Here is a 14750-nt window from a genome sequence, read left to right on the forward strand (position 1 = left end):
CCTACAATATAACCTACAGTATAACCTACAGTATAACCTACAATATAACCTACAATATCAACTACAGTATAACCTACAATATAACCTACAATATCACCTACAATATAACCTACAGTATAACCTACAGTATAACCTACAATATAACCTACAATATAACCTACAGTATAACCTACAATATAACCTACAATATAACCTACAGTATAACCTACAGTATAACCTACAATATAACCTACAATATAACCTACAATATAACCTACAGTATCACCTACAATATCACCTACAGTACAACCTACAATATAACCTACAATATAACCTACAGTATAACCTACAGCATAACCTCCAGTATAACCTACAATATCACCTACAATATAACCTACAGTATAACCTACAATATAACCTACAGTATAACCTACAGTATAACCTACAATATAACCTACAGTATAACTGTCACGCTCGTCGAACAGAGAGGACCAAGGCGCAGCGTTGCGGGTGAACATATTTATATTTATTTACTAGATCACACGATCAAAACAAAGAACGAAACGTGAAGTCCTTCGATACCAAACCAAAAGGAACAAGAAACCACAAAACACAAAGTGCAAGACAAACAGTTAAATATGGCTCCCAATCAGAGACACCCAGCTGACACTCGTTGCCTCTGATTGGGAGTCACTCAGCCCAACATAGAAAATTAAACATAGACTTACACACCCTGGCTCAACATAACATAGTCCCCAGAGCCAGGGCGTGACAGTACCCCCAAAGGCGCGGACTCGGCCGCGCAAACAACCACAACAGGGGAGGGACCGGGTGGGCACTCCGCCTCGGCGGCGGATCCGGCTCCGGACATGACCCAGGCACGGGTTGTGCTGGACTGACGACGCACACCCCTGGCTTGATGCGTGGAGGAGGAACGGGCCGGACCGGTCTGACGAAGCGCACCCCTGGCTAGGTGCGGGGAGCAGGAATGAGCCGGACCGGGCTGACAACGCGCACCACTGACCCGGTGCGGGGAGCTTGGACGGGCCGGACCGGGCTGGCGACGCGCACCACAGACTTGGTGCGGAGAGCAGGACCGGGCCGGACAGGGCTGACGACGCACACCACTGGCTTGGTGCGGGAAGCTTGGATGGGCCGGACTGGGCTGGCGACGCGCACCACAGACTTGGTGCGGAGAGCAGGAACGGGCCGGGCTGGGCTGTCGACGCACACCGTAGGCTTTGTGCGTGGAGCAGGGACAGGCCGGGCTGGGCTGTCGACGCACACCACTGACTTGGTGGGAATGGCAGGAACAGGCCGGGCTGGGCTGACGACGCGCACCACTGACTTGGTGGGAATGGCAGGAACATGCCGGGCCGGGCTGACGACGCGCACCACTGACTTGGTGGGAATGGCAGGAACAGGCCGGACCGTACTGGGGACACACACCACTGGCCCCACGCAGGGATCAGGAACGGGCCGGACCAGACTGGTAACACACCCCAGTACCTCTCGCCGTGCCTCCACACTTTCCCTCTCCTCTGTGCCCAGTGGCCCCCCTAACCTGGCGGCCTTCTCTGCCAACGCTTTGCACCGCTCTAACCCGTACACCTGCTGGCCCGACGTCGTGAGCCCCCTAAAAATTTCCTGGGGGTCTCTCCTCCCTCTTGCCAGACTCGCAATCATCTCCTCCCACGTCCATCCTCTCTCCTCGTCCCGCTGCTTGATCCAGTCGAGGTTGCCACGGAGATCTGCCAGCGATGGCTCCTGAACACGCTGCTTGGTCTGGTTAAGGTGGTTTCTTCTGTCACGCTCGTCGAACAGAGAGGACCAAGGCGCAGCGTTGCGGGTGAACATATTTATATTTATTTACTAGATCACACGATCAAAACAAAGAACGAAACGTGAAGTCCTTCGATACCAAACCAAAAGGAACAAGAAACCACAAAACACAAAGTGCAAGACAAACAGTTAAATATGGCTCCCAATCAGAGACACCCAGCTGACACTCGTTGCCTCTGATTGGGAGTCACTCAGCCCAACATAGAAAATTAAACATAGACTTACACACCCTGGCTCAACATAACATAGTCCCCAGAGCCAGGGCGTGACAATAACCTACAATATCACCTACAGTATAACCTACAATATAACCTACAATATAACCTCCAGTATAACCTACAGTATAACCTCCAGTATAACCTACAATATAACCTACAATATCACCTACAGTATAACCTACAATATAACCTACAATATAACCTACAGTATAACCTACAATATAACCTACAATATAAACTACAATATTACCTACAGTATAACCTACAATATAACCTACAATATAACCTACAGTATAACCTACAGTATAACCTACAATATAACCTACAATATAACCTACAGTATAACCTACAATATAATCTACAATATAACCTACAGTATAACCTACAGTATAACCTACAATATAACCTCCAGTATAACCTACAGTATAACCTACAATATAACCTACAGTATAACCTCCAATATCACCTCCAGTATAACCTACAGTATAACCTCCAATATCACCTCCAGTATAACCTACAGTATAACCTCCAATATCACCTCCAGTATAACCTACAGTATAACCTCCAATATCACCTCCAGTATAACCTACAGTATAACCTCCAGTATAACCTACAGTATAACCTACAATATAACCTACAGTATAACCTACAGTATAACCTACAGTATAACCTACAGTATAACCCACAATATAACCTACAGTATAACCTACAATATAACCTACAGTATAACCTACAATATAACCTACAATATAACCTACAGTATAACCTACAATATAACCTACAATATAACCTACAGTATAACCTCCAATATCACCTCCAGTATAACCTACAGTATAACCTCCAATATCACCTCCAGTATAACCTACAGTATAACCTCCAGTATAACCTACAGTATAACCTACAATATAACCTACAATATCACCTACAATATAACCTACAATATAACCTACAATATAACCTACAATATCACCTACAGTATAACCTACAATATAACCTACAATATAACCTCCAGTATAACCTACAGTATAACCTCCAGTATAACCTACAATATAACCTACAATATCACCTACAGTATAACCTACAATATAACCTACAATATAACCTACAGTATAACCTACAATATAACCTACAATATAAACTACAATATTACCTACAGTATAACCTACAATATAACCTACAATATAACCTACAGTATAACCTACAGTATAACCTACAATATAACCTACAATATAACCTACAGTATAACCTACAATATAATCTACAATATAACCTACAGTATAACCTACAGTATAACCTACAATATAACCTCCAGTATAACCTACAGTATAACCTACAATATAACCTACAGTATAACCTCCAATATCACCTCCAGTATAACCTACAGTATAACCTCCAATATCACCTCCAGTATAACCTACAGTATAACCTCCAATATCACCTCCAGTATAACCTACAGTATAACCTCCAATATCACCTCCAGTATAACCTACAGTATAACCTCCAGTATAACCTACAGTATAACCTACAATATAACCTACAGTATAACCTACAGTATAACCTACAGTATAACCTACAGTATAACCCACAATATAACCTACAGTATAACCTACAATATAACCTACAGTATAACCTACAATATAACCTACAATATAACCTACAGTATAACCTACAGTATAACCTACAGTATAACCTCCAGTATAACCTACAGTATAACCTACAGTATAACCCACAATATAACCTACAGTATAACCTACAATATAACCTACAGTATAACCTACAATATCACCTACAGTATAACCTACAATATACCTACAGTATAACCTACAGTATAACCTCCAATATAACCTACAGTATAACCTACAATATAACCTACAGTATAACCTACAATATAACCTACAGTATAACCTACAGTATAACCTCCAGTATAACCTACAATATAACCTACAGTGTAACCTACAGTATAACCTACAATATAACCTACAGTATAACCTACAATATAACCTACAATATAACCTACAGTATAACCTACAATATAACCTACAGTATAACCTACAGTATAACCTACAATATCACCTCCAGTATAACCTCCAGTATAACCTACAGTATAACCTACAGTATAACCTACAGTATAACCTACAATATAACCTACAGTATAACCTACAATATAACCTCCAGGATAACCTCCAGTATAACCTACAATATAACCTACAATATAACCTACAGTATAACCTACAGTATAACCTACAATATAACCTACAGTATAACATCCAGTATAACCTCCAGTATAACCTCCAATATCACCTCCAGGATAACCTACAATATAACCTACAGTATAACCTACAATATAACCTACAGTATAACCTACAGTATAACCTACAATATAACCTCCAGTATAACCTACAATATCACCTACAGTATAACCTACAATATAACCTCCAGTATAACCTACAATATCACCTACAATATCACCTACAATATAACCTACAGTATAACCTACAATATAACCTACAGTATAACCTACAGTATAACCTACAATATCACCTCCAGTATAACCTACAATATCACCTACAATATAACCTACAATATCAGCTCCAGTATAACCTACAGTATAACCTCCAGTATAACCTACAATATAACCTACAGTATAACCTACAATATAACCTCCAGTATAACCTACAATATAACCTCCAGTATAACCTCCAGTATAACCTACAATATCACCTCCAGTATAACCTACAATATAACCTACAATATAACCTACAGTATAACCTACAATATAACCTACAGTATAACCTACAGTATAACCTACAATATAACCTACAGTATAACCTAAAATATAACCTACAGTATAACCTACAATATAACCTACAGTATAACCTACAATATAACCTACAATATAACCTACAATATAACCTCCAGTATAACCTACAGTATAACCTACAATATCACCTACAGTATAACCTACAATATAACCTCCAGTATAACCTACAGTATAACCTACAGTATAACCTACAGTATAACCTACAGTATAACCTACAATATAACCTACAATATAACCTACAGTATAACCTACAATATAACCTACAGTATAACCTACAGTATAACCTACAATATAACCTACAGTATAACCTACAATATAACCTACAATATAACCTCCAGTATAACCTACAGTATAACCTACAATATAACCTACAGTATAACCTACAATATAACCTCCAGTATAACCTACAGTATAACCTACAATATAACCTACAGTATAACCTACAGTATAACCTCCAGTATAACCTCCAGTATAACCTACAATATCACCTACAGTATAACCTACAATATAACCTACAGTATAACCTACAGTATAACCTACAGTATAACCTACAGTATAACCTACAATATAACCTACAGTATAACCTACAATATAACCTACAGTATAATCTACAATATAACCTACAATATAACCTACAGTATAACCTACAATATAACCTACAGTATAACCTACAATATAACCTACAATATAACCTACAGTATAACATCCAGTATAACCTCCAGGATAACCTCCAGTATAACCTCCAGTACTACACCAGGCATACAGCATGTTGTTCTCAGCTGTAGGGCTCAGAGTCATGTGGTGAACCAGAGGTCTGGACAGGTCCTATCCTTCACTTTACTCATCTTTTTCTTTCTAGGATAATATGGACTTGGGCGATGAAGATGAGGAAGATGAAAAGGTAGCACAGTTTCCCATTATGTTGCTACATAGTAATGCTAGTTAGGACTGATAATACTGGGTTTCTACATAGTAATGCTAGTTAGGACTGATAATACTGGGTTTCTACATAGTACTGCTAGTTAGGACTGATAATACTGGGTTGCTACATAGTAATGCTAGTTAGGACTGATAATACTGGGTTTCTACATAGTAATGCTAGTTGGTTAGGACTGATAATACTGGGTTTCTACATAGTAATGCTAGTTAGGACTGATAATACTGGGTTTCTACATAGTAATGCTAGTTGGTTAGGACTGATAATACTGGGTTTCTACATAGTAATGCTAGTTGGTTAGGACTGATAATACTGGGTTTCTACATAGTAATGCTAGTTAGGACTGATAATACTGGGTTTCTACATAGTAATGCTAGTTAGGACTGATAATACTGGGTTTCTACATAGTAATGCTAGTTAGGACTGATAATACTGGGTTTCTACATAGTAATGCTAGTTAGGACTGATAATACTGGGTTTCTACATAGTAATGCTAGTTGGTTAGGACTGATAATACTGGGTTTCTACATAGTAATGCTAGTTAGGACTGATAATACTGGGTTTCTACATAGTAATGCTAGTTAGGACTGATAATACTGGGTTGCTACATAGTAATGCTAGTTAGGACTGATAATACTGGGTTTCTACATAGTAATGCTAGTTAGGACTGATAATACTGGGTTTCTACATAGTAATGCTAGTTAGGACTGATAATACTGGGTTTCTATATAGTAATGCTAGTTAGGACTGATAATACTGGGTTTCTACATAGTAATGCTAGTTAGGACTGATAATACTGGGTTTCTACATAGTAATGCTAGTTAGGACTGATAATACTGGGTTTCTACATAGTAATGCTAGTTAGGACTGATAATACTGGGTTTCTACATAGTAATGCTAGTTAGGACTGATAATACTGGGTTTCTACATAGTAATGCTAGTTAGGACTGATAATACTGGGTTTCTACATAGTAATGCTAGTTAGGACTGATAATACTGGGTTGCTACATAGTAATGCTAGTTAGGACTGATAATACTGGGTTTCTACATAGTAATGCTAGTTAAGACTGATAATACTGGGTTTCTACATAGTAATGCTAGTTAGGACTGATAATACTGGGTTTCTACATAGTAATGCTAGTTAGGACTGATAATACTGGGTTTCTACATAGTAATGCTAGTTAGGACTGATAATACTGGGTTTCTACATAGTAATGCTAGTTAGGACTGATAATACTGGGTTTCTACATAGTAATGCTAGTTAGGACTGATAATACTGGGTTTCTACATAGTAATGCTAGTTAGGACTGATAATACTGGGTTTCTACATAGTAATGCTAGTTAGGACTGATAATACTGGGTTTCTACATAGTAATGCTAGTTGGTTAGGACTGATAATACTGGGTTTCTACATAGTAATGCTAGTTAGGACTGATAATACTGGGTTTCTACATAGTAATGCTAGTTAGGACTGATAATACTGGGTTTCTACATAGTAATGTCAGTTGGTTAGGACTGATAATACTGGGTTTCTACATAGTAATGCTAGTTAGGACTGATAATACTGGGTTTCTACATAGTAATGCTAGTTAGGACTGATAATACTGGGTTTCTACATAGTAATGCTAGTTAGGACTGATAATACTGGGTTTCTACATAGTAATGCTAGTTAGGACTGATAATACTGGGTTTCTACATAGTAATGCTAGTTAGGACTGATAATACTGGGTTTCTACATAGTAATGCTAGTTAGGACTGATAATACTGGGTTTCTACATAGTAATGCTAGTTAGGACTGATAATACTGGGTTTCTACATAGTAATGCTAGTTAGGACTGATAATACTGGGTTTCTACATAGTAATGCTAGTTAGGACTGATAATACTGGGTTTCTACATAGTAATGCTAGTTGGTTAGGACTGATAATACTGGGTTTCTACATAGTAATGCTAGTTAGGACTGATAATACTGGGTTTCTACATAGTAATGCTAGTGTTAGGACTGATAATACTGGGTTTCTACATAGTAATGCTAGGTTAGGACTGATAATACTGGGTTTCTACATAGTAATGCTAGTTAGGACTGATAATACTGGGTTTCTACATAGTAATGCTAGGTTAGGACTGATAATACTGGGTTTCTACATAGTAATGCTAGGTTAGGACTGATAATACTGGGTTTCTACATAGTAATGCTAGTTAGGACTGATAATACTGGGTTTCTACATAGTAATGCTAGTTAGGACTGATAATACTGGGTTTCTACATAGTAATGCTAGTTGGTTAGGACTGATAATACTGGGTTTCTACATAGTAATGCTAGGTTAGGACTGATAATACTGGGTTTCTACATAGTAATGCTAGTGGTTAGGACTGATAATACTGGGTTTCTACATAGTAATGCTAGTTAGGACTGATAATACTGGGTTTCTACATAGTAATGCTAGTTAGGACTGATAATACTGGGTTTCTACATAGTAATGCTAGTTAGGACTGATAATACTGGGTTTCTACATAGTAATGCTAGTTAGGACTGATAATACTGGGTTTCTACATAGTAATGCTAGTTGGTTAGGACTGATAATACTGGGTTTCTACATAGTAATGCTAGTTAGGACTGATAATACTGGGTTTCTACATAGTAATGCTAGTTGGTTAGGACTGATAATACTGGGTTTCTACATAGTAATGCTAGTTGGTTAGGACTGATAATACTGGGTTTCTACATAGTAATGCTAGTTAGGACTGATAATACTGGGTTTCTACATAGTAATGCTAGTGTTAGGACTGATAATACTGGGTTTCTACATAGTAATGCTAGTTAGGACTGATAATACTGGGTTTCTACATAGTAATGCTAGTTAGGACTGATAATACTGGGTTTCTACATAGTAATGCTAGTTAGGACTGATAATACTGGGTTTCTACATAGTAATGCTAGTTAGGACTGATAATACTGGGTTTCTACATAGTAATGCTAGTTAGGACTGATAATACTGGGTTTCTACATAGTAATGCTAGTTAGGACTGATAATACTGGGTTTCTACATAGTAATGCTATGGTTAGGACTGATAATACTGGGTTTCTACATAGTAATGCTAGTTAGGACTGATAATACTGGGTTTCTACATAGTAATGCTAGTTAGGACTGATAATACTGGGTTTCTACATAGTAATGCTAGTTAGGACTGATAATACTGGGTTTCTACATAGTAATGCTAGTTAGGACTGATAATACTGGGTTTCTACATAGTAATGCTAGTTAGGACTGATAATACTGGGTTTCTACATAGTAATGCTAGTTAGGACTGATAATACTGGGTTTCTACATAGTAATGCTAGTTAGGACTGATAATACTGGGTTTCTACATAGTAATGCTAGTGTTAGGACTGATAATACTGGGTTTCTACATAGTAATGCTAGTGTTAGGACTGATAATACTGGGTTTCTACATAGTAATGCTAGTTAGGACTGATAATACTGGGTTTCTACATAGTAATGCTAGTTAGGACTGATAATATTGGGTTTCTACATAGTAATGCTAGTTAGGACTGATAATACTGGGTTTCTACATAGTAATGCTAGTTAGGACTGATAATACTGGGTTTCTACATAGTAATGCTAGTTGGTTAGGACTGATAATACTGGGTTTCTACATAGTAATGCTAGTTAGGACTGATAATACTGGGTTTCTACATAGTAATGCTAGTTAGGACTGATAATACTGGGTTTCTACATAGTAATGCTAGTTGGTTAGGACTGATAATACTGGGTTTCTACATAGTAATGCTAGTTAGGACTGATAATACTGGGTTTCTACATAGTAATGCTAGTTAGGACTGATAATACTGGGTTTCTACATAGTAATGCTAGTTAGGACTGATAATACTGGGTTTCTACATAGTAATGCTAGTTAGGACTGATAATACTGGGTTTCTACATAGTAATGCTATGGTTAGGACTGATAATACTGGGTTTCTACATAGTAATGCTAGTTAGGACTGATAATACTGGGTTTCTACATAGTAATGCTAGTTAGGACTGATAATACTGGGTTTCTACATAGTAATGCTAGTTAGGACTGATAATACTGGGTTTCTACATAGTAATGCTAGTTGGTTAGGACTGATAATACTGGGTTTCTACATAGTAATGCTAGTGTTAGGACTGATAATACTGGGTTTCTACATAGTAATGCTAGTTAGGACTGATAATACTGGGTTTCTACATAGTAATGCTAGTTAGGACTGATAATACTGGGTTTCTACATAGTAATGCTAGTTAGGACTGATAATACTGGGTTTCTACATAGTAATGCTAGTTAGGACTGATAATACTGGGTTTCTACATAGTAATGCTAGTTAGGACTGATAATACTGGGTTTCTACATAGTAATGCTAGTTAGGACTGATAATACTGGGTTTCTACATAGTAATGCTAGTTAGGACTGATAATACTGGGTTTCTACATAGTAATGCTAGTTAGGACTGATAATACTGGGTTTCTACATAGTAATGCTAGTTAGGACTGATAATACTGGGTTTCTACATAGTAATGCTAGTTAGGACTGATAATACTGGGTTTCTACATAGTAATGCTAGTTAGGACTGATAATACTGGGTTTCTACATAGTAATGCTAGTTAGGACTGATAATACTGGGTTTCTACATAGTAATGCTAGTTAGGACTGATAATACTGGGTTTCTACATAGTAATGCTAGTTAGGACTGATAATACTGGGTTTCTACATAGTAATGCTAGTTAGGACTGATAATACTGGGTTTCTACATAGTAATGCTAGTTAGGACTGATAATACTGGGTTTCTACATAGTAATGCTAGGTTAGGACTGATAATACTGGGTTTCTACATAGTAATGCTAGTTAGGACTGATAATACTGGGTTTCTACATAGTAATGCTAGTTAGGACTGATAATACTGGGTTTCTACATAGTAATGCTAGTGGTTAGGACTGATAATACTGGGTTTCTACATAGTAATGCTAGGTTAGGACTGATAATACTGGGTTTCTACATAGTAATGCTAGGTTAGGACTGATAATACTGGGTTTCTACATAGTAATGCTAGTTAGGACTGATAATACTGGGTTTCTACATAGTAATGCTAGTTAGGACTGATAATACTGGGTTTCTACATAGTAATGCTAGGTTAGGACTGATAATACTGGGTTTCTACATAGTAATGCTAGTTAGGACTGATAATACTGGGTTTCTACATAGTAATGCTAGTTAGGACTGATAATACTGGGTTTCTACATAGTAATGCTAGTTAGGACCGATAATACTGGGTTTCTACATAGTAATGCTAGTTAGGACTGATAATACTGGGTTTCTACATAGTAATGCTAGTTAGGACTGATAATACTGGGTTTCTACATAGTAATGCTAGTTAGGACTGATAATACTGGGTTTCTACATAGTAATGCTAGTTAGGACTGATAATACTGGGTTTCTACATAGTAATGCTAGTTAGGACTGATAATACTGGGTTTCTACATAGTAATGCTAGTTAGGACTGATAATACTGGGTTTCTACATAGTAATGCTAGTTGGTTAGGACTGATAATACTGGGTTTCTACATAGTAATGCTAGTTAGGACTGATAATACTGGGTTTCTACATAGTAATGCTAGTTAGGACTGATAATACTGGGTTTCTACATAGTAATGCTAGTTAGGACTGATAATACTGGGTTTCTACATAGTAATGCTAGTTGGTTAGGACTGATAATACTGGGTTTCTACATAGTAATGCTAGTTAGGACTGATAATACTGGGTTTCTACATAGTAATGCTAGTTAGGACTGATAATACTGGGTTTCTACATAGTAATGCTAGTTAGGACTGATAATACTGGGTTTCTACATAGTAATGCTAGTTAGGACTGATAATACTGGGTTTCTACATAGTAATGCTAGTTAGGACTGATAATACTGGGTTTCTACATAGTAATGCTAGGTTAGGACTGATAATACTGGGTTTCTACATAGTAATGCTAGTTAGGACTGATAATACTGGGTTTCTACATAGTAATGCTAGTTAGGACCGATAATACTGGGTTTCTACATAGTAATGCTAGTTGGTTAGGACTGATAATACTGGGTTTCTACATAGTAATGCTAGTTAGGACTGATAATACTGGGTTTCTACATAGTAATGCTAGTTCGGACTGATAATACTGGGTTTCTACATAGTAATGCTAGTTAGGACTGATAATACTGGGTTTCTACATAGTAATGCTAGTTAGGACTGATAATACTGGGTTTCTACATAGTAATGCTAGTTGGTTAGGACTGATAATACTGGGTTTCTACATAGTAATGCTAGTTAGGACTGATAATACTGGGTTTCTACATAGTAATGCTAGTTAGGACTGATAATACTGGGTTTCTACATAGTAATGCTAGTTAGGACTGATAATACTGGGTTTCTACATAGTAATGCTAGTTGGTTAGGACTGATAATACTGGGTTTCTACATAGTAATGCTAGTTATGACTGATAATACTGGGTTTCTACATAGTAATGCTAGTTAGGACTGATAATACTGGGTTTCTACATAGTAATGCTAGTTAGGACTGATAATACTGGGTTTCTACATAGTAATGCTAGTTAGGACTGATAATACTGCGTTTCTACATAGTAATGCTAGTTAGGACTGATAATACTGGGTTTCTACATAGTAATGCTAGTTAGGACTGATAATACTGGGTTTCTACATAGTAATGCTAGTTAAGACTGATAATACTGGGTTTCTACATAGTAATGCTAGTTGGTTAGGACTGATAATACTGGGTTTCTACATAGTAATGCTAGTTGGTTAGGACTGATAATACTGGGTTTCTACATAGTAATGCTAGTTAGGACTGATAATACTGGGTTTCTACATAGTAATGCTAGTTAGGACTGATAATACTGGGTTTCTACATAGTAATGCTAGTTAGGACTGATAATACTGGGTTTCTACATAGTAATGCTAGTTAGGACTGATAATACTGGGTTTCTACATAGTAATGCTAGTTAGGACTGATAATACTGGGTTTCTACATAGTAATGCTAGTTAGAACTGATAATACTGGGTTTCTACATAGTAATGCTAGTTAGGACTGATAATACTGGGTTTCTACATAGTACTGCTAGTTAGGACTGATAATACTGGGTTTCTACATAGTAATGCTAGTTGGTTAGGACTGATAATACTGGGTTTCTACATAGTAATGCTAGTTAGGACTGATAATACTGGGTTTCTACATAGTAATGCTAGTTAGGACTGATAATACTGGGTTTCTACATAGTAATGCTAGTTAGGACTGATAATACTGGGTTTCTACATAGTAATGCTAGTTAAGACTGATAATACTGGGTTTCTACATAGTAATGCTAGTTGGTTAGGACTGATAATACTGGGTTTCTACATAGTAATGCTAGTTGGTTAGGACTGATAATACTGGGTTTCTACATAGTAATGCTAGTTAGGACTGATAATACTGGGTTTCTACATAGTAATGCTAGTTAGGACTGATAATACTGGGTTTCTACATAGTAATGCTAGTTAGGACTGATAATACTGGGTTTCTACATAGTAATGCTAGTTGGTTAGGACCGATAATACTGGGTTTCTACATAGTAATGCTAGTTAGGACTGATAATACTGGGTTTCTACATAGTAATGCTAGTTAGGACTGATAATACTGGGTTTCTACATAGTAATGCTAGTTAGGACTGATAATACTGGGTTTCTACATAGTAATGCTAGTTAGGACTGATAATACTGGGTTTCTACATAGTAATGCTAGTTAGGACTGATAATACTGGGTTTCTACATAGTAATGCTAGTTAGGACTGATAATACTGGGTTTCTACATAGTAATGCTAGTTAGGACTGATAATACTGGGTTTCTACATAGTAATGCTAGTTAAGACTGATAATACTGGGTTTCTACATAGTAATGCTAGTTGGTTAGGACTGATAATACTGGGTTTCTACATAGTAATGCTAGTTAGGACTGATAATACTGGGTTTCTACATAGTAATGCTAGTTGGTTATGTACAACCTCCAGTATAACCTACAGTATAACCTACAGTATAACCTACAGTATAACCTACAATATAACCTCCAGTATAACCTACAATATAACCTACAGTATAACCTACAGTATAACCTACAATGTAACCTACAATATAACCTACAATATCACCTACAGTATAACCTACAGTATAACCTACAATATAACCTACAGTATAACCTACAGTATAACCTACAATATAACCTACAATATAACCTACAATATCACCTACAGTATAACCTACAATATAACCTACAATATCACCTACAGTATAACCTACAATATCACCTACAGTATAACCTACAGTATAACATACAATATAACCTACAATATCACCTACAATATAACCTCCAGTATAACCTACAATATCACCTACAGTATAACCTACAATATAACCTACAGTATAACCTACAATATAACCTACAGTATAACCTACAGTATAACCTACAATATAACCTACAATATAACCTACAATAACACCTACAGTATAACCTACAGTATAACCTACAAAATAACCTACATTATAACCTACAATATAACCTCCAGTATAACCTACAATATAACCTACAGTATAACCTACAATATAACCTACAGTATAACCTACAGTATAACCTACAATATAACCTCCAGTATAACCTACAGTATAACCTACAGTATAACCTACAGTATAACCTACAATTTAACCTACAGTATAACCTACAGTATAACCTACAATATAACCTACAGTATAACCTACAGTATAACCTACAGTATAACCTACAATATAACCTACAGTATAACCTACAATATAACCTACAGTATAACCTACAATATAACCTCCAGTATAACCTACAGTATAACCTACAATATAACCTACAGTATAACCTAC

At 36.8% G+C, this 14750-nt stretch overlaps 1 protein-coding gene across 2 annotated transcripts in view; it reads left to right on the plus strand.

Moving 5' to 3' along the window:
* The window catches only part of mctp2b (multiple C2 domains, transmembrane 2b), a 161112-nt gene that overhangs the window by 129138 nt on the left and 17224 nt on the right, over window positions 1-14750 (plus strand). For both annotated transcript variants that reach the window (XM_041869467.2, XM_041869468.2), the window contains exon 19: window positions 5720-5761. In XM_041869467.2, the coding sequence (XP_041725401.1) occupies window positions 5720-5761 (42 nt within the window). The remainder of the gene's footprint in view (window positions 1-5719; window positions 5762-14750) is intronic.

This window comes from Coregonus clupeaformis, unplaced genomic scaffold (assembly GCF_020615455.1).
Source record: "Coregonus clupeaformis isolate EN_2021a unplaced genomic scaffold, ASM2061545v1 scaf0050, whole genome shotgun sequence".
Classification (NCBI taxonomy): Eukaryota; Metazoa; Chordata; class Actinopteri; order Salmoniformes; family Salmonidae; genus Coregonus; species Coregonus clupeaformis.